The sequence below is a fragment of the Aulostomus chinensis genome, chromosome 17 (genome assembly GCF_037954235.1).
Source record: "Aulostomus chinensis isolate RoL2024-O1b breed Wild chromosome 17, RoL_Achi_v1.0, whole genome shotgun sequence".
Lineage (NCBI taxonomy): Eukaryota > Metazoa > Chordata > Actinopteri > Syngnathiformes > Aulostomidae > Aulostomus > Aulostomus chinensis.
In genome coordinates this window covers 13644226-13665526 of record NC_141336.1, presented here as the reverse complement: position 1 = coordinate 13665526, position 21301 = coordinate 13644226, and the positions used below count along the sequence as shown (strand labels likewise).

The 21301-nt window shown below is 41.3% G+C and overlaps 1 protein-coding gene across 2 annotated transcripts in view; it reads right to left on the bottom strand.

The window, feature by feature from the left end:
* Nucleotides 1-20618, bottom strand: part of myo10l1 (myosin X, like 1) — a 47170-nt gene extending 26552 nt beyond the window's left edge. For both annotated transcript variants that reach the window (XM_086182457.1, XM_086182458.1), the window contains exons 1-2: nt 20261-20618; nt 3182-3280 (exon numbers count right to left, since the gene is read on the bottom strand). In XM_086182457.1, coding sequence (XP_086038583.1) covers nt 3182-3280; nt 20261-20281 — 120 coding nt within the window. In that variant the 5' untranslated portion in view covers nt 20282-20618. The remainder of the gene's footprint in view (nt 1-3181; nt 3281-20260) is intronic.
* Between the last annotated feature and the right edge of the window lie 683 nt (nt 20619-21301).

Below are 21301 nucleotides of genomic sequence, written 5' to 3'. Positions count from 1 at the left end.
ATCTCAGCGGCACCAGTTGTTACGCTGCTGCTGTAGTAATTAATCATGCACAAACGAGATAATCAGATGAGGTCAACATTTACAGAATAGGAAAGAGCGCAGAGCGAAGAAGACTTTGCTGCGGCGGAACCATGAGCTTAACAAGTCAAGAGAGTCCGCTGTGTGTCGCCCATGTCTGTGGATATGATTGGAATTATGAATGATCTCAGTTACTTCCTGTTTATTACTGATAAACCAAGAGACCCTATGCACCCTCAAATTACAGTAGGTGCAGATTCTGCTGTCCGAAGCATTAAAATGGTGCTGATAACAAACATTGTGGCTTTTTAATGAATAATAGCTGAGTGTTTTAGAATTTATGAATGAATGACATTGCAAAAAACAAGTGACTGACATTAGTTTCTTGCAACCTGTCTGAGGACAGAGCAGTGACTGACTAGTTAATCTCATCTGGAGTGGGAAAACCTTGGGAGACCCCGGGAAGTGCTGAGCTACCGTGCCTGCTTCCACTGCACCCCAGGCACAGTTAAGCAGCTGAAAATTAATGGATGAATCCCACGAACTGATGTAACCAAAGCCTCCCATCACTGCCGATTAAGCAACGCTCAACGAACCTTTTTAAAAATGACCAAAAAAATTGTTGTGTAGGGCTTCGCACTTTCACCAAAGCTTGGGTTGTGACATCACTTCAGCAGCAAGCCATCACATGCCTGAGGACCTGCTGTTAGCATAAGAACTTAACACAACACCTTAATTCAAATAAATGCTTTTGCAGGATGTGGCAACAGTGAGCAGCATCTCCACTGTAATGTGAAAGTAAAACTGACTGGGAAAGATTGCATGACCCCAGTAGCTGCAGTTGTGCTTATTTGACATGAAGGCTTGTAGTTTTGCAGCCACAGCATTTGTAACCCAGAATTGGTAATGTGGTGAACTGGGTCAGAGTCTGTAGATTACAGAACCAGTGTGACAGCGCAGCAGGGCAGAGACTATGAGAGGACAATTAAAACAACTATTATTATTTGCTGTTAAATTTTGCATGGTTGCGCGTGTTCTACCATGTTGGCATGAATACAGGTGTATCATTGGTTTCATTCCAGCAGAATCTGTTAAAAGACTTCTGGGGTTTTTGAGCAGGATCGGGGGAGCGCTGGGCAGATCAACTGGGAGGAGTGGGAGCATGGGAGTGTTTGCATGTTTTTAACAGGTTTAATTCCCAGATCCTGCTGATTCTCTATCAAATATTCACCACCTCCAGCAGATCTAACATTTAAACACTGACAGCTAGCAGAGGGAGAGCAAAGGGAGGCAGGGAGAGCTGGATGGGGGTTGGGAAGGTTAAGGCCATTCATAATCTAGAGCAAAGAGAATGCCCGCTCCTATATCCCATCCTCTATTTTGGGAAATGCCTGTCTATCCCTGCTGTGTTCCCAGAGAGAAACACTGAAGCCGGTACAACAAAAAATGATGCTTTTACTGTAGATGTTGTCATTTTGTGTTTTGAAAGGTCCTAAAAGGCCTGAAACAGAAATTCATTTGTGGAAGATGTGGATGTTCTTTGAGGGTATAACAGGAGGGCTGAGTCTCTTAAGTAAGAGCCAAAGAACTGAGTCTATTATTAGCTTTGTCTCAAAGCTGCCAACTGGAGCACGTGCGCACGTGTGTGTGTGTGTGTGTGTGTGCGCACGCGCGTGTATGTGTGTGTGTGTGTGAGCGCAAACACATCAGGCATCAAAAAACATTAAACCCAAAGAGCAATGTGTGCATGTCCTCCCTCTGATACAGATTAGATGAGCATGTGCGTACGCATACTCTTAATGAGATTGAACATTCAGTTACATTATTTTGGCAGGGGGTGTGGTGTCGGGGCAGCTGCCTGGATTTGACATTTTGAAGGACTAAAGGCAATCATGTCCTGACATCTGACATCTTGAAACAAACATGTGCTACCATAAGGCTCTTCATCTATTCTAACTCTCCTCTGGAAGCTGAATATGTGTCAGTGACGCTTTTTTGTAAATGTATGAGGCAGAAAAGGATTAGGAACAGGAGGACATGGAAGGAAGGAAGGAAGGAAGGAAGGAAGGAAGGAAATGAGGTATGAAAGTAGAGCATCATGACCAGGACAGTCTATTGATCCGCACAGGAGAGGATGAACCTTCACAACAGCTTGACCTTCATGCTGACATTTATCTAAAACAGATGACGTCTTACTAGCAACATCTGTAGATTTCCCTCGGCAGCTATCAAACACTGACATTTTTACAGTATATCGACTAGTACTGCAGTTCACTGATGCAAAACTTCTAAAACTGCAATAATAAAGCCATAAAAAAAAATCATCTGGATGCTCCTATCAAAACAGGCTGGTACCGATTGACATTTATGCAATTGAATGTTATTATTTGCAGCATAGATTCTGTTAAGTTTAGTCTGTGTTATTGGACCTCACTTCTGATTTTGATCACAACCTATTGACAAATTGAACATTTCTTTATAAAGTGCTACCCTCGAGACAAATCTGTATCTATCGGTGGCTGTATATAAAGCTCTCTACAAGAGTCAAGTCTTGAACCTCTGTTATTTTAGTATTTATATAATCTCACAAAGAAAAATGTTATATCAGACACATAAATGCAGATGATGCATAAACACACACACATATATATATATATATATATATATATATATATATATATATATATGTTGATGTATTAACAAACTTGCACAGTTCATCAGACACTCTGAAGAACTACCAGTAGTTAAATGACAAAATCCTCCTTCAACAACAGTCAAAATATCACAAAATCATAACCGAATCGTGTCTAAGACCAAAAAGACTCTGCGTATCAACCCAGTCTTAAGATCATAACACCGGCAGCCAGTTTATCGCAGCATCAACTTCAAAATTCTCTTACTTAACGGCTAAAGTCCAATACAGTTTTGACTTTGTAGGAAAAAAAAACCCCATCATATCCAAGTCCAGATCCAGGATTTCCTTTGTTCACTTGTGTAAAAAACAAACAAACATGAAAACTTGCTGCTGTGAACTGTCTAATAAGTTATCACATGCTTGACAGGTCACAAAGACACCTTGGCAGGCCTTGACAGTACTTGATAATCTATTACATGCGATCATGATTGAATATGACAGGCGTGAACAGCATGTGTGAGTTCTTACCTCTCCATAGTCAGTAGTGACAACCAGGGTTCCATCTCCACAGGAGTTGACAGTGGCGGGAACCAGCTGTTCCTTCTCTCTGACCCAAACACGGGCCCCCTGAATCAGACACAAAGATTCAAGTTAAGCTGTGAAACCAGGTGACATCATAAAACTTAACTGAGTTTAAAATTCATGATGACTTTTGTTATATTTTTGATAATCTTGTTGCAATCGTATAGAAAATCCATTGAGCGGGAACTAATAATGCACAGCGGGGTGTCCACAAAGAAAAGTTTATTGACATGGTCTCATTCAAAAAAGATATGATGCGCTCTGAAAAAACAAAACACAAAAAAATTAAGATTTGAAAGAAAAATGGCCTAAGAATCCAAAGAGGTTTAAAATGAATGATGAATAAAATGAGAAATAAATGCAGCACCTCAGTTAGCTTTAATCCTGGATTTACATGTAGTTGGTGGATTGATTATAATGTGTGTGTGTGTGTGTGGGGGGGGGGGGTACATGCACCCTCGTCTTACAGCTTGTAACACACTTCCACCGGTGCGTCTATATGATGTGCGTCTATATGTTGCAGATGTGTTTAATGAGAGATAAAGACAGCAACATCTGGACTTTCTCTACCTCAGCGGTTAAGCAACAGTGTGTGTGTGTGTGTGTGTGTGTGTGTGTGTGTGTGTGTGCCTGTGAGCGTGTGTGTGGTTGATCAAGGGTCAAGGGAAGTGTACTCTTCCGACATCTCTGCACCCAGACAAAGCCCTCTTTCACACACTCAATGACCTCTGATCTCAAAGCCCTAAAATCGGGTACAGCATAACAGTTTAGGGGGACGAGGAGGAGCAGAAGAGGAAGGAGCAGAGGATGAAGAAGAGGATGTAGTCGGTGAAGAATGGTAAAGATGAAAAATGGCCTGTGCCCAGCTCATATCCTCCATCTAAACTAGTATAAATCTGTGTATAGAAGTTACATTTTAAAAGATCAAAACAAGTAAAAAAAATCAACAACAACAACAACAACAAAAGGAAAAGTAGTGTGCTGGGATTGTGCAATTTATACTGTGATGCACCGAGGAGCAGCAGACATTCAGGACTGGTGAGAGTACTGTCCTACATATGAAAAGCAGGAGCCAGTTCAATGAGATACATTAAGTCTACCACATATGTCGGAAAAAGAAAGTTATTAGATACCCAGCTGGAATAATAGGCTGGCATCTTAATGTGGACAGTAATAGCACAAGAACACATTAGATCAGCAGAGGCAGGGGTCTATCCCACCAGACAAGCCCTCAGATGCAGGCTGCACAAGAAACCCCTGACAGTCTCGCATAGTAGCAGGATGAAAGATGTTTGCTGTAAAAACACACACAGAAAGGCCGAGCCAAGCGGCTGGGATGATGAGCAAGAATATCTGAGTGTAGAACACAGACTGGAAGTCCTAGTTTTTATATAGACGACACCAGTAAAGGTGATTCATAATGGCAGCGCTAAGATCCTTTGGGGCTTGGAGTTCCAGACTGAAAAATCAGGCGCTGTTCATGTTTGGACCAACCTTTCTTATCAGCATCGTCTTTAGTTTAGCTCTACAATCCAACTGCAACCTCAATAATACCAGGGCGGTGCTGCGTAACCAACCAGACATGGTGGTGGAAGCAGAGAGTAATAATAGCAGTAGTAGTGATCCCAAGGAACAACAGCATCAGGAACAGAGTATGAGAAGCTGGAGACATGGACTGAAAGATGAGCTGGCACAGCTGAGATACTGTGCACAACCTTCAGACGTGCAAGTTTGTGTCAGAGACAGACACAAAAACAGCTGAAAAGAGCAGTTTTTACAGCTAACAACTACTAATATGACAAAAGAGGATGTTTGAACTATTTTCTGACATTTATTGTCTACCACATGAACTTATTAAATGAGAATGAAAATAAATGCAGCACCAAGGTTTTTATTTCATTATATTAACTGCTTTTGATTCAACTAATGCTACACCATTAAGCGCATTTGTGTGTTTAATAATTCAATAGTTTGATGCATTAAAGTAATGTGAGATTGATCTTATGGTAGGAATTAAGTTTCCCAACAAATTCTAAAGGTAGAGATGGGATTCGAGCCCTGAGAAGAGTCTGAGGGGTGCCAGATGTGTTCATCTGGAGGAACTAAGGAAGAGTGGAAATGCATAGTTTTAGCAACAGATGGTCCCACACCCCCAAGCATTCCCTCTTTTTTTAACTTCTCCTCTCCATGGGTCTCCTTTTGTCTTTTTCTTTCACTCCATCTGACACACACAGACACACTGATGATGGGGAAACCAGTCATGCCCCAGGCAATGGAGTAAACCAGACACACACACATAGTACATGTACACACACACACACACGCGCGCGCACACACACACACACACACACACACACACACACACACAATTGGATTGCTCTGGATTGCCACAAATAATTTCTTCATCAGTAGCACAAGCAGAAGGACCAATCACTGCTTCATATATACATATATATACACACACACACACACACACACACACACACACACAATTGGATTGCTCCGGATTGCCACAAATAATTTCTTCATCAGTAGCACAAGCAGAAGGACCAATCACTGCTTCATATATACATATACACACACACACACACACACACACACACACACACACACACACACACACACACACACAATTGGATTGCTCCGGATTGCCACAAATAATTTCTTCATCAGCAGCACAAGCAGAAGGACCAATCACTGCTTCATATATACATATATATACACACACACACAAACACACATACACACACACACACACACACACACACACACACACACACACACACACACACACACACCCATGTAGGGTACATTCCTCAAAATAAAAAAAATATAAAAATCTTCTTTTCAAAGCCAAAGCACCAGTACAGTTACAGCTGTCACTCAGAGAGCACAAGCTTGTAGCTACAGTTCGAGGAGATGTATGGAGTTAAAACCATGCCAAAACCTCACAAACACACAAAACATGTTTTACTCACGCCCAACCATTCACAAGCAAAGTCAGTGTGATTTGCAAATACAAAACATCGTTCACAAACTAATGCATTTTGTTTTTGAAGGTAAGAAACATACCTATCAACCAAATACATCATGCTTCAGAACATCATGCTACAGCATGTTTTACACATACAAAGAAACATATTTCTTCAATTACAAAAAAATATCCTTCAAGTACATGTTTTGTGTGTTTGTGACGTTTTGGCATGATTTTAACTCCATAGGGATGCCACCACCTTTCGCTGATGAGCGTCTTTCTGCAAGGGGAAAGTGTAGAGTTTTTTTTCTATGACCATTTGTGACATAAGTCATTAAGAGGTGTCAAATTGATATTGCATCTTCCATGGGCAAAGTACTGCATGATGTTATCAACGTGTGTGAAGAAAGAAAAAAACATTTTTAAAAATGTCTTTTCTGAGCAGGTAATGCTGTAAGTTAACGCAGGCTGTGCGACGTGGTCAGAATCAAACACGGAAGCTATTAAAACAAAAACATTTTTCAGAAATAATCATAATGACCCATAATGTGTATTTAATGGCTAATTGGGTAAAGTTAAATATGAGAACAGTGTCATAAGGTCAGAATATCACATGTTTTATTCTAATGCAGCTTTTAAACCAGAAAAAGACCTAGAGAAAGAGAAAAAAACACCTACACTATACTGTGATACAATGGTATCCACATTCTGCAATGTATCGTCTAATGTCACTGCATCAATTTTGCGTCTTTTTTTCTTTGCCCCATCCTATATATGACAAGTTACTTGTTAAAGACAGTAGCCATGCGATGTCAGAGGGTAACTTAAAAAACTACCAAGTACTGAGAGCTACAGTACATGCTAATGTTAGCATCTAGCTCACACCACAATGGTATATGAGAATTAATCTCACTCTCGGCTTCACCTGAAAATACCTAACGAAAGTCTGAGCTGTGCAGCAGACTACATGTTACCTTTAATGCTAATTCATTATCTTTGCAGTTACAAGCCTGCAAACACCAAGAACCACTCCGACAATTAAAAAATTCAAGAGCCTCCACTGCTGTCCGTCCATTCTCTCCTCAACAACTCTCTATATATAGCCACTTCGCATCTCTCTCTCTCTCTCTCTCTCTCTCTCTCTCTCTCTCTCCCTCCCTCCCCCCCCATCTCTCTGTGCAGTCAGTCAGTCTGTCTCGTCCGTCCCCAGTCAGATTCCAGCACACAAAGTCCGTATAAAGATGTTGATGCCATGACTTGACCCGGTGACCACCACTCGCCTCAGGCTTTGTGAACCAGTATTTCACTCCATCCTGTTATAACAGATAATATAATATAACAATACAACTGATGACAGGCTCTGACCCCATTCAAACCTCTAATACTGAACCTTTAGGACGTTTTAGCAAACGATTACATCCAATATACAGAAGCTTCCTTCTCTCCTCCTCTTATTTACACTACTCATGTAGTTCTCTCCATTCTTGGCTTTAAGTTAATTGGACTTAAGCCCCAGATCGATGTCCTAGGCTGGTGCCATACGATCTCTGGGGTAAGGAGGAGACAGAATGTTATTAATGACCTGCCACCATACAACCTACATACTTGTGCTCCTTCTCGTCCTACACCCCCAGCCTTTACTGGCTCAGGCATACAGAATGGCCCTGCATGACAACAAACTCCCAAGCTTTCTTTGCGCTATTACCAATGAAATCTGAACCTGAAAGCAGTCAAAGCTCGGCCGACGGCTCAGTCATCACCTTTTCAACAAGCTCCATTAAACCTCATTGTCACTTTACCCTCAAACGTGACCCCCCCGCCCTCCCGTCTTGAAAGGCACTGAAAGACCAGCAAAAAAATCTGCTTGAGAAGCTCTATTCGCTGCTCTTTGTGCTGCAATTACTGTAGTTATGTTTGTCATCTCAAGTGAGCTGTACTTCAAATGACTGGTAGATCTCTCGCTGCACTCGGGCATGAATACTTACTACACCTAAAAAAATGCACTGTTCGCTAAAATAAAATAACACGGCAGCTGCCCAGGATGATCAGTTTGTATGGATAATTTGAGGCAACAAACAAGGAAGGAAGGTGGGTTTTGGTGGGTGAGGTAAAGTTTGAATGTTTTTGCCAAACAGCAGGAAGAATTATTTTTCTGATTGACAATGGCTTGCAAATGGGTGTACATTTTGTTTTCCTAATGATATTGCACATTATTTGAAATCATTCATTCATCCATCATCAACTACCTATCCTGTTCAGATTAGGTGGTGGGGGTGGGGGTATCCCAGCTATCATGGGGCAGGAGGTGGGGTACACCCTAGAGGAGTCACCAGTCCATCACTTGGCTCACATATAAAGACAGACAACCCTTCACATTCATGGGTAATTTTAACATTTCCAATTAACCTAACTTGCATGTTTTTGGCATGTAAGGGGAAGCAGGGAGCACCCAGAGGGAACCCACGCTAACACTGGAAGAAACATGTGAACTCCACACAGGAAGGTTGTATTTGAAATAATACAAATCCTTCAACTGACAATATTAGAACATGTAGGAAATGTCTACTGCAGTGCTTCATGTGTTATAGCACTACTTGTCCCAGCTAAAAAAAGTTCAGTGATTGTTGTATCCTAATGATATAAGGATGTTAAAATCATATCAATAAAATGTGGCCATGAAAATGCTAACTTAAAAGCTCCATCCATCCTTCCATTTTCTTCTGCTTATCCTGTTAAAGGTCACGGGGGGGCTGGAGGCGGTCCCAGCAGCCTTCGTGCAAGAGGCAGGGTTCACCCTGGACAGGTCACCAGTCCATCACAGGGCCAACACATAGAGACAGACAACCATTCACACTCACAGTCACACCTACGGTCAATTTAGAGTATCAATCAGCCTCGTCCCCTCTTGATGTCTTTGGACTGTGGGAGGAAGCTGGAGTACCAGAGAGAACCCACACAGGAACAGGGAGAACATGCAGACTCACACAGAAAGATCCCGTGCCTGAGCTGGGACTCGGACCCAGAGCCTTCTTGCTGTGAGGTGACAGTGCTGACCACTGCACCACCGTGCCATCCACTTTAAAGCTCTGCGAGTGTAAAATAATATCATAGGAATATCCCACAAATCAGTGTCCTCCTAACCCTCCTGTTTCCTGTCTATCCAATCTCTATCTAATAATAGATAATAATAAAACAGTATCAAAAAAAAGAATAATGGGTCATAATGTTCTACCATTTGAAGAAGGTTATCACCAAATTTTTCTTTAGAGAATCGAATTAATTCAAGGAAGATTCTGCATAAACATCGCCATGCATGGTTTTACTCTCAGAAAAAAAATGGAGCAGGTTAGTTCTTTCAAGAGTGAAGCACTTAGGGAGAGGACATAAGAGAGACCATCCTGACCATATGACAGTTTTTCCTTACTGAACGCACAGACAGTGTGTGTGTGTGTGTGTGTGTGTGTGTGTGTGTGTGTGTGTGTGTGTGTGTCTGATAAAGGTCTTGAGTTTCTGCTCGAGCGATCACATTGACCGCTGTGCCATTTGATGAACAAACTCTCTCTCTGATGAAGAACACACCCCTAGACACTCACGCTCCAACAAACACTGATCATTTCCTGACACAAACATATCATCACTGTCAAGCGTGCATTCAAACTGCACATTCAGGCGTCATTTATGAACCTCAACTGAGCTTCACTTTTACAGTAAAACACACAAACGCAACCAGAATTTGACAGATTTTCTATTTTATTGTGCTGCGCCTGTACAATCGATACTGATTTGAAGCTCAGCAGATATTTTGACGTCATAGCAGGGTAAATATAGTAATAACTGGTCAAATTAATTCCGATCCAACTCTAGTTCTTGACATACCCATTAGGTTAGTGATCCACGTACATGGAACTCAATTAATACTTGATTATCAGCTATTTTCTACAAAAATGTCAAATGAATGCTGAAAGACTTGGCTGAAAAAAAAAGGTGTAAAGGCCTGGAAATAGCTTGAAGGCTAAAAAAAAATACTGAAAAGCTGAAGCTAAAATAAACTGAAAGGTGAAGAACGCTGAATACTTTTTAAAAAGTACAACAAGCAGAAAATGGAAGCACAGATGTCTTTACGCAGGTGTTAGATGGATCTGAAAGATGAAGGATTTGCTCATTCTATCAATTCACTTCTGTTGTAAACAAACAACTTGGAAAAACTTATAATTTCAAAAAAGTATGAAAGGAAAAATCTACAAATCACACACAGTATATCCTTAAGAACTAAACATTTTTAAGCAGAATTGTTCTGTAGTAGAAGTAAAAACAAATAACTTTAGGGTCTCATTGTAAGTGTGTTTAATTCCACCTCATCTTATAATAATATGACAAAATGGCTGCTGTGGCACAGCCCATTGATCAAATCAGTGATGCAAAATATAATCACTATACAATATTGGTGAAATGTTACCACAGACTTGAACATTTCCAAAATTGCAGTTGCAGAAGAAAAGTCGTAGTTAAAAGCGTAATAAAATAAGAGGAGACAACCTGGAGGGTCAAAAAGGAAATGAGACGTTTAGTGCACTTAACCATATATGGAATGAAGGGGTTTTTTTTTTCCTAGTGACAGTGTTTATATGATTTCATGAAAACCGCCTGATAACTTGAAATCTGTGTTTTAATTCTTTTCTTTTTTCAAGTCCAATATAAACTATTAACAGTTACAAAAAGAGAGAGAGGAGTGACTCACAGGGATAAAACCATATCTGACAAGCTGACTGTCAAAAAATGGACGAGAGGTTACAAGTAGTGGGGGGAGAGGGAGAGAAAAAGAAAGAGACGGATAAATAAAAGATGAGTGAAGGAGCTGACCAGTAGCTACAGAAGCTCATGGGGGAAAATTAAAGACCTCCAGCATGAAGGAGGACATGAAGATAATGGGGGGGGGGGGGGGGGGGGGTAGGTAGGCTCTCTGGAGACTAAAGGTCAGGGGTGCGTTCAGAGATAACTTTGACTGTGTGTGTTTGTCTGAGTGCTACTGCTAAACATCCGACACACATCCAAAAACTGTTTTGTTTTTTTTTGGAGATCATGTTGTTTTATTAACATTTTATACATCCTCAACCGTCATAAGCTTCTGCCAGTGATGCGTGTCTGATTGTGGAGGGGATGTGGGCGTGGCTGGATGTGACCTAATCAGGCGAAGAGAGGAGGGGATGCATTAATCACAGATGTGGGACTACTTTTAGTAGCTCGTTTGTTAATGGATGCTGCGTTTATCTTCATCGCTAATGGGTTTCTGTTGTTTTCCTGTCCCCATTAATATAATTTTGAAAAAAATAATGAAGGAAAAAAATGTGTGTGGCAACTTGGCTTCATTCATGAAATTTTCTTACTCACAAATTTGTTCTTAAACACAACAAGATTTTCTCTTTTTTTTAGCCCCTGATTTTGTCATCCAGTCTCGTAGAGTAAAATGAGGGTTTTAATGTTTTTAAGAACTTTTAAGAAGACATTTTGCGCAAGAACTTTCCATGAATGGTGTCCAATTTTATTTAATCATACTTCTTCTCATGCTAACTACGCAACATTTTTACCGTTATTTTCTGGCAGCGTTAGAAGAGCTTAAAAAAGAAAACGATTTTTGAGAGGCACATGAGTTTGTTTTTGTTTTTGTTTGTTTTATTTCACCAAAGTTGCGATAAAGCCATAAGATTCTGCTGGCATTGAGCGACGCAGCTTACGTCATTGACCTAAACTGTGTCAGTAATATTCCATTAAAGGTGATAATACAATCAGGACAGAAAGGCTTTCAGTGGATTATGGCGGCGGGGGAAGGAAAGTAACAACTTGAGTGTGTGTGTGTGTCTGTGTCTGTGTGTGTGAGAGAGAGAGAGAGAAAGAGAGAGAGAGAGAGAGTGTGGGTGTGTGCGTGTGTTTGTGAATGGGTGTGCGGGTGTCACCTGTCCTATATGAGTCACATCTGTCAGTGGGATTACAGTTGAAATTCAACACTGCAGGTATAAAACATCTGGGTCAAATACAGACACAGACAAAGTCACTAATAAAAGGTTTAAATTATCTAAAAAAATATATAAAAAACTAAGTAAATTTCTGGAAATCATATCACACCCAGAGATGCAAAACACATCCATATGGACCTGCTTACATACATCCCCTGACCTCCCCTTATATTTAACTCTAAAATGGCCCCCTTTCTACCTCTTTGCAAGCCAACAAAATGTCCCCTCTTCTTCCCATACTGTCATTAATATGCACACAAATCTACACACACACACACACACGGGGAAGATATCAGCTCTACTACACTGTATTACTGGAGAAGTGCTGTACTTTTACTCTAGAATATCTGAAGCTTTGGAATAATGACCTTTTAACCCGTCCTGAATCCTAAAACAAACAAATGATTTATCCAAAGTAAAGCAGATCAGAGTATACTGCTAAATTACAGACGGGGATAAAGGCAGCGGATAGAAGCAGCTGTTAATGTTATTGTGTGTGTGTGTGTGTGTGTGTGTGTGTGTGCGCATGTGTGTGCGTGTGTATATAGTTTAAATCCTCTTTAAGAGGCCAGTTTTGAGCAGTCTGCTAATTATCACATTCTCTCTCATCTTGGATTAAACTACAGTCACACACCCCCACCAGTACCATGGCAACAGGACTCCACAGCAACAGTGAGGAAACAGGGCTCCATGGAAACAGCCTTTTTTCCTTCAGGCATTAGTGGGTGCTGGGAAATGGAGTTCCAGTGCAGGGAACTGTGATGTATACTGTTATGTCTTTATCAATTTAGAGAGTGTTTTCATAATGCAAATGGAAATGCTAGCAGCTGTTAGCGTAGCTTGTTGGGCCCGAAGAGACAAATTTGTGATTTTGCGCAATAAAAATAAGTCTGACTCAACCTTACCGCATACAAGAAGAGAAACATACAAAGGGAAGTTAAAGTAATTTTGGAAACACATTTAATATTCAAACTTAGTAATGTTCATTTCTTATATATAGTTTATGAGCCTCTTACCAATTTAGGATTGTACATATCACAATTTTAAATGCACTTGAATCCCGTTTAATAATCTAAAAATATCAACTAAACTGGCAAGAACTTAAAAAATCCAGAAGTAATTGCAATTTAATGAGGATATAAAGTCAAACTCTTGTTATAACACTATAATGATTAGAAAGTGACTAATATGACTGATCCCAACATGTTTGCCATCAGCAGGGTGTTGAGATCAAATACACTCACTTATGGAGCACAGTAGATGACCCAGATCATTGTGTCAATGCTACAAAACACTCCTTATACACTCATATAGTACTACATAAATATTAATGGTGTAATTATGGCATTATGCCATGACTGACTCTCCCATGCCACTTTATTACATACATTTGTACAATCTTGCATGATCAAATCAGTTCGGAAGTGATTATAAAGATAATCATATTTAGTTTTGATTGACACTGTCAGAAATGTAAATTTAAGTTCAAGCTTATTATTGAGGTTGCATCCTATTGAGAGGTGTGTTTAACATTGTGGAGAGCAGAATATTCAACACAGCTTTCCTTATAATGTTATCCATGACAAACTCAGTTATTAAATGTTTAGTGAGGCTTCATTAAACCCCATAACTTATGAGCTGGTTCTAAACTGCAGTCATATCAGAATTTACAGCGCACTCATGACTGTAGGATGACACACTGAACAGTTCTCAAACTCAGAATATCCCACAAGGAAGCGGAGAGTCTTTGAAAGCTCGATAAAGTAGATTTTGACGTCACAAAACGTGGCTGCATTTGTGGAGACGAATGAGAAACGTACCTGCTCCGTGCCAAAATGTGTCTCTTTGTTGTTAATTTAGTTCGCCTACAATAGTGAAGTGAAACGATTGTGAAGCTTCCTGTGTAACACAGGTAACATTTGTCTAAACCGTCACCTGCTTTATTTCATGTGTATTTTATTTATACAGTTGATCACATGGTTGTTGAATAAAGCTGGTTTTGTGGAGGTGCTGACGTTGCCTGCTTGTGATGAAAACGCTCCGTTCCAAAAAGGAACTTTCCCACTTCCCAGCTGCTATTAAAAGCTCTTTTAAAAGAGGAAAAAACGGTTCTGAGAGAGTTTCATTAAGTAAAACAGCTTTAATGCAGTTTGACTAACGTGGAGTTGTAGCGTCATGCCTGCGCATGCAGAACGAGCAGGGGAGTGAGACAGGAATAAAAGTGAGAGAGGGAGAAAAAAAAAAGTGTGCCAGAAGGAGGCGGGGAACTAGCGGAGCTGTGCTGTTTGTTGAAGGAGATGGAGACGCACCAAGAGAGAGTGGCCGCGGGGAGAGAGAGCATCAGAGGGAAGGGAACGACAATGACGAGAAAGAGAGAGGCAAAGCTGATGCAGCTCCTAAGCAGAACAAATGTGTTTGGAGCTACTGAATATAGGTCACACATCTCCAGTGACTATTCCCTTCCCTCCACTGAACCAGCTTCCTGCAGCTCATACCAAATCCTGTATAAATTGGACCAAACTCTATGGACACAGCCTCCGCTAAATTTACCCCTAAGCTTTTTACATTGTTGTTGGATGGGTTAAATGCACCCCGCACGAAGGAAAGGATTGATTTTGGGTTGTTGTTGTTGGGGGGGTTTTTTTGTCTTTTTTTTTGTTGTTGTTCCATGCTTTCTACTCTGAAGCTGCTTTTATATGTTTTGGTTGGCTTGCATAAATGTTTCAGTTTATTTTCAATCAGCCATACAGAGCGCATCCACATGATTAATATTTTACTGTAGAGCTGGTTCTTTGCGTGAAAAATCAACCTTGGCGAGAGAGCTTTCATGGCCCGATAAGTAGTTCCAATATGGTATATGTCGGCTAAGTACACTCGACAAATTGCGAAGTAATAAATAATGATTTAAAGCCTGTTCAGCTACATAATCTGAGGAGAGTGACGGTGTGAAGAGGAGGCGGAGGGAGACGGGAAAAGTGTGAAAAGTGAAGCAGCAGCCACGATAGGAGGCGCGTGATCACGTGTCACAGAGTAACCAAAGCTGTTCACTCCGTATTCACACCTGTCTGTCTCCTGGTTATCAGTTCATGGTGACTGGACACCTGTAATCCAGCCCAGATCTACCGACACAAACAGAAGCCCCTGAGACCAAATCTCATCTCATTAATGCCCGCAGAGAGAGATTCAGGTGGTGGGAATCACACGGTACATCCCAATGAATAACTCACAGGTTAAGGAGACATATACATTACACTACAGAGCTGTCATGTGAATAGAAAGTGAAAGGTTAGAAGTTTCCAGGGAAAATGCAGCTGTTTTTACGGTAACAAACACAAGATTTAAAAGAGATCATTCTCAGTGTATCTGGACGGAAGGAAAAATACAACGAAAAGAGTTATCCACACTGTATGTTTCCAACAATAATGTTGTTTTTATTTACCTGAGGAGTAAATTATCATACCACAAGCTGTTCTCTTTCGATCATTCAATCTGCATTAGCAGATGCAGTTTGAATGCTTCCCGTGGAACTGTACAAAAAATTCTTCTTTTTTTTTTTTTTTGAGAACTGAAGAGGTAACGTGTGGAGTTGTTCAGATTTTTTTAAAGGCCGAGAATTGGATGACACGATTGATGTGGTTTGTGTTTGAATGGTAATTTTACAGCAGTTGCCATGCAATCAGAAACACCAGGGAGAGAATATGCAGCATGCCAGAAGAACATGGTCAGAACCGCTTGAAAACGCTCGTTAAATCACTGACTCGCTGGGCAACCTTGACAAAAATGTATCTTGTAACCCAGTTTCCAAAGCATACTTCATTATTATTATGTTAAATGTTTTTGAAAAGTGCAGACTCAGTGGACCTGTAGCACATCGAGCAGGCAAGCCGACAACTAAGAATAACAAGCCTCAGATTAATGAGCTCCATTCTTAAAGCAATATTTCAACAACAAAATTGTGTTTTGTCTTTCGAGTACTCGCACATTGATGCCTCAGGCTCGCAAAGACTTTGCTTTCTTTTGCTGTATCACTTCTTTATACGTGTAACTCCGGAATGCAGAAAGAGCCAGCCATGTATATTCAGCTACTACAACTACAACTACTAAGAGCGGCAAAACTGTTTAAAAAATGTAGAGTATCAACTTTCAAGCGCATCATCTGGTATAATCCATGCCCTCTTTCACCAGCTGTATTCTCGTTCACCCACAAACACTTTGAATCTAAAACAAAGTTTAGCGCCAACCTTAAGGAGCGGGGACGAGCCATCAACAGACAACAGTGAAACTATCTAAACATCCTAGTGCATCGTCTCGTATGATGCACGTCCTCCTCAGCTTGTGAGCAAGCGTGACCAGCTGATGCCATTAGCTACCAGCTGATGCCATTAGCTTTCATGCTAAGTATACTGAATGTGGCTGGCACTTTCTGCATTCTGGGGACACATAGAATTGAGGCAGCGGTGTAAGAGCAAGCTCCCTGCACCTATGTGTGAGCACGTGAAATAAAATTTTGTCAATCAAGTGTTCCTTTAAACATCTCTGTCAGCTGATAAAAAACTAATTTCCCTTCAGTGTCAAGGAAGTGGCGAGATTGTGCTGCCTTTAAACAGAGCAAGGCCGGCTATTCCCCCTGTATCCAGTGTTTATTCTAAGCTAAGCTAACTGTCTTCTAGCCCCAGTTTAATATACCCTACAAACACGAGAGCGCCTTCAATCTAGCCAGCTAGCTCCCAGCACCAAGGTACTAGATACAGGAGAGGGTCCCCCTTCCTAGTGTTTGTTTTTGTGGTGTTAAATGAAAATCTACAGTTCCGGTATTGAAAATTAAATGAAGAAGACACACACAGATCCTCAGGGCAGAGTTGACTAATCTCACTTTCACCAAATTATTCGGGCCGTGTCAACAAACACTGTAGTGTTTCAGCGAAGAGGCGCTCTTCAGAACATGGTTCACTGCATTTTGTTGACATGGCCAGATTAAATTGGTGACGATTACTCAACTTTGCCCGGAAGACTCTTTTACCTTTGGGTATTCAACATAGAAAATGCTCCAGAATTTTCAAACCATTCTCACTGAAGACTCTGTTTTTTTTTGTTTTTTGTTTTTTTTATTCTGTCAATTGTATCACACTGATTACATTTTACTGTGTGTTTCCATTCCAAGTTCTTGGCACAGAATTTATTCACTTACCAATTTTGTGATAATCGATTGAATGTAGCAATATATGTACATTTTTCATGTGTATAGTTATCTTTCATCAGAATTAACTAAAACAAAATTGTTATAATTTTTTCTCGAATGGATTGGGTTTTTTTTTTTGTTGGATTTTTTTGGGCCCGTTAAAGATATATTTCACCATCTGCATTTAAAAGTCCATCATTTCACTGCTGTTGTTTGATTCCTTAAATTGTGCTTTCTCTGAAATGGAAATATTTTGGAAATTGTTGCTATATGACTAGAGAAAAACGGTAGTGGGGGGGGGGGGCTGTGGCGTTCTCTTTTGCTCAGAAGTTGGAGAACCTTCAGCAACCGGAACAAACTGGGCTTGTTGCCTACTAAGGTCACTCTGAGCTACTTGTAACTGAAAGGAATTGCCACTCTATCTATCGATTAGACAAACAAGAGAAACCAGGATCTTTTTCTGTCCAACCCCTGCAGCCAAACACCACCGCGCTCAGGTAAAGCTGCAGCTGAAGAATTACACGAGGTTTGAACAACAACCCTGGAACCAGCAAGAGTCACCCAGAGGGAGCTCTGGAAACACACAACATGGAGGAAGTTACACATTCGTATTTGCGTATATTTCTAACACTGGAATGATTTAAAGCGATTCAAAATCACAAAATTGTCCCAATAAATGTCTTTATAGACGCATCGGAAATCGGAAGGGGTAACACTATCGCTTCATTGAGGAACTGAGGTGAGTGTTCACATCGAGGTGACGGTCCGAGAATTTCCCCGCTGAATTAAAGGGCATCAACAATTCTCTGAAGGACAGGGTTATGTTCTGTGAATTCTTAGGGAATTGTTCAGGGGTCATTGCAATATGTTCCCAGTGCGTGCCCGATAATTTGAGCAACAGGGCAAACTGGTTTTCCAGTCTCCCTTTCATCTGGTTAAATGCAGATGAAAAGTTCTGTTGTAAAATGTTCATTTGCTGATAAGGACTGTAAAGAGTTGCCACAGCATCTTCCTTGTAAATCAGTCAAATACGTTACAAGGCAACATCCTTTAATCCAGCAGAGACGTTCTCTGAACACTCTGAGAACCTTCAAAGCATCCTCTTAATAGAGGGGTGTGTATTTTTTTTAACATAACCAGGGAGGCCTTCTGTATTTTTGTTTCGATTCAGAACTTTTAAAGTCACTACAGGTTCTATATTCTACTAGTAACCAGCCCAGTTTGAATATGAAAGGATTACTCTGTAGTCTAAATCCACCTGACATTTCACGCTCGGCTGGCCAGCCAGCTATCATGTTTTCTGCCTGGGTTGAGAGGGAGACCAAAAGAGAGATCAGCTGTTTACTCTTTCTGGTGAAAGGATAGGGCAAAAAAATGAAGGAAATAAGTTTGAGAGATGGAAAGATGAAGCAGTGAAACTGAGTTGATGTCGGATAACACCCTTGGACTGATCAGTCAGCGGCCCCCGACTAGATGAAGTCATTTCTGCATGTGTTAGATATTCATTGTATGCAGTACTGCAGGCCTGAACATCATAACTCAATAAGTCGGTCCATTTTAACAACAGGCTTTCAAAGTCTTTGCTGTGTGGGGCTGTGGGGTTTGCTAGGGTGGTCAGTCAATCAATGCAAGGATCAATATATCAGAGAGAGGGATGGCTGGTACATTTTGCTGTTGCTGTGTGTCATTATATTATTAATGTGACCTGAAAACAAATAAATCACATGGTAGCCACAATTCAAGTGTTGCTGTCAGGACGGGATGCATCATATTTCCCAGCAACAAACACAAAAAGAGCAGCTACGATCAACACTGCCCAACACACACAAGAGCACTTACACACCATAATAAAAGTCATGACATCACAGCCAGTGTGAGAGACATTTAAACCCGTATCAGATTAACTTAAGAGGCAGGGGGGATAAGTAGCTTGGAAAGGACGGATACTGGCATCAAAGAAGACATGATGATGTTTCGTGAGATTGTGTGAATGTGTGTGTTTGCAGACCACAACACAAATGAATTAAAGAAGGGTGTGTGTGGGGGTGGTGTGGGGGTGGTGTGGGGGTGGTGGTGTGCAATGAGAGCAATAACAAGACTGAGATGAAATCAAGTGAGGGGATTTTTCCAAGCATAGCCTACAGTGCATGAAGAGTGCAAGGATTTATTTAATATTCCATCATGATGCTCGATGTAACCCTTCATATCTCACCTACACACATATGTCTCTCATCCCGCACCTCCTCCCCCTTCCACTCCCCGAGAGAACGACCCTCCCACACCCCCTCCTCAACTCCCGCAGCTGTGCACCGGCCCATACCCACCCATCCATCCCTTCTCTATCCCGTTCACGGCGCACTTAAAATGCAGGAGAGGTGGTGGTCTCCTCTAACAGCAGCAGCAGCAGCAGCAGCAGCGTACTGTTGCTGTAACCCAGGCCAACACCGTGTACCCTCCGTTAACAGATTGACTTTAATCCCAGAGCCAGCCTTATGGATGCAAAAGCCCGTGTCAGCTCTCGTTTGGCCAATTTATCTGCGGCTCGGCTCTGCAGTAGATCAGCAAGCCGGTAGCCGGGCCTTAATACTCTGCAATGATCCTGAGATGAACACCGTTTGTTTTTAATCGATATAACGTTCAGCAAGCATGCTAATTTCTTATGGTTTCGTGTCAAGACGGTGAGGAACGGTTGCGGTCGAGGCTACTTGGCAAAGCAACACCTGCCATCAACCAAAACCCCGTGTAAATCATACTGCAGTAAATGCAGTGATATATGAGCGCTGATTTATGCGATGCCAAGATCGTCTTATATGTCACGATGTTTTGCTCGATAACAGTGACACACATTCTCAATGGCTTACCTCTACAAAAAACGCCTCCATCCTCCCTACTCCTCCCAGACGATGCGCGTCCGGCCCCGCAGAGCGCAGACACGGTCTCCGGTCTCTCCAAGGGAAGCGTGAGCGTGGTGGCCAAGTCTGAGGAAAGGTAGCGGTGCCTCTGTGTCGGCGTTTCCCATTCACCGAACATTTATCTTCCAAAGGGGCTCAGATGTACAAACAGCGATACGAAAGGGCTCTAATGCCACATGAACAAAATCCAAGGAGGCTGTTATGAAAAATTCAAACTGTCCCCGCCAGGGATCCGTCGGAGAGCGCTAATTGAAGCACCAGGTCGTGGTAGTGTTCCAGTATGTAAATATGTGTGTGAGTGTGTATGTGTGTGTGTGTGAGAGAGAGAGAGAGAGAGAGAGAGAGAGAGAGAGAGAGAGAGAGATGTGTGTATGCTGAGTATGTGAGGTGTGTGTGCGTGTGTGTGTGTGTGTGTGTGTGTGTGTGAGAGAGAGAGAGAGAGAGAGAGAGAGAGAGAGAGAGAGAGAGACAGTGCAAGGAGCTGAGATAGAGGACCAGTCCGGGGGCAGATTGAGCTTGATGTTGCCCACCGCGCACACCGACGGGGGCGGTGCAGATACAGCCTCCCCCAATACACGGAGCTCAAACAATTACACACACACACACACACGGCCGAGATATTGTATGAATATATGCTTTAGAAATTTAACAATAAAGCAAAAAAAAAAAACTTAAAAATTGGAACTGCATATTGACTTGAAGTTAGATCACAAAGCTCTATATTTAACCTGAATGAAAATGAGTGAAAAGGGGATGAATGCAAAAGGATTGAATTTAATTTTTTTTATCAATTTAGAATTAATTTGTAAAATTCAAATAAAGATGACCAGTTTACTGATCGCCAGTATCAGAACAAAAACACAAAGCAATTTCCATCCAAATTTTGCACAACAGGGATGTTTCTCTGCACCAGCTGTCACCTACTGTAGGAGTCAAAGTCAAATTTATTCATCCCGTGAGGGGAAATTAAGTTGTCGTAAGATATTTAAG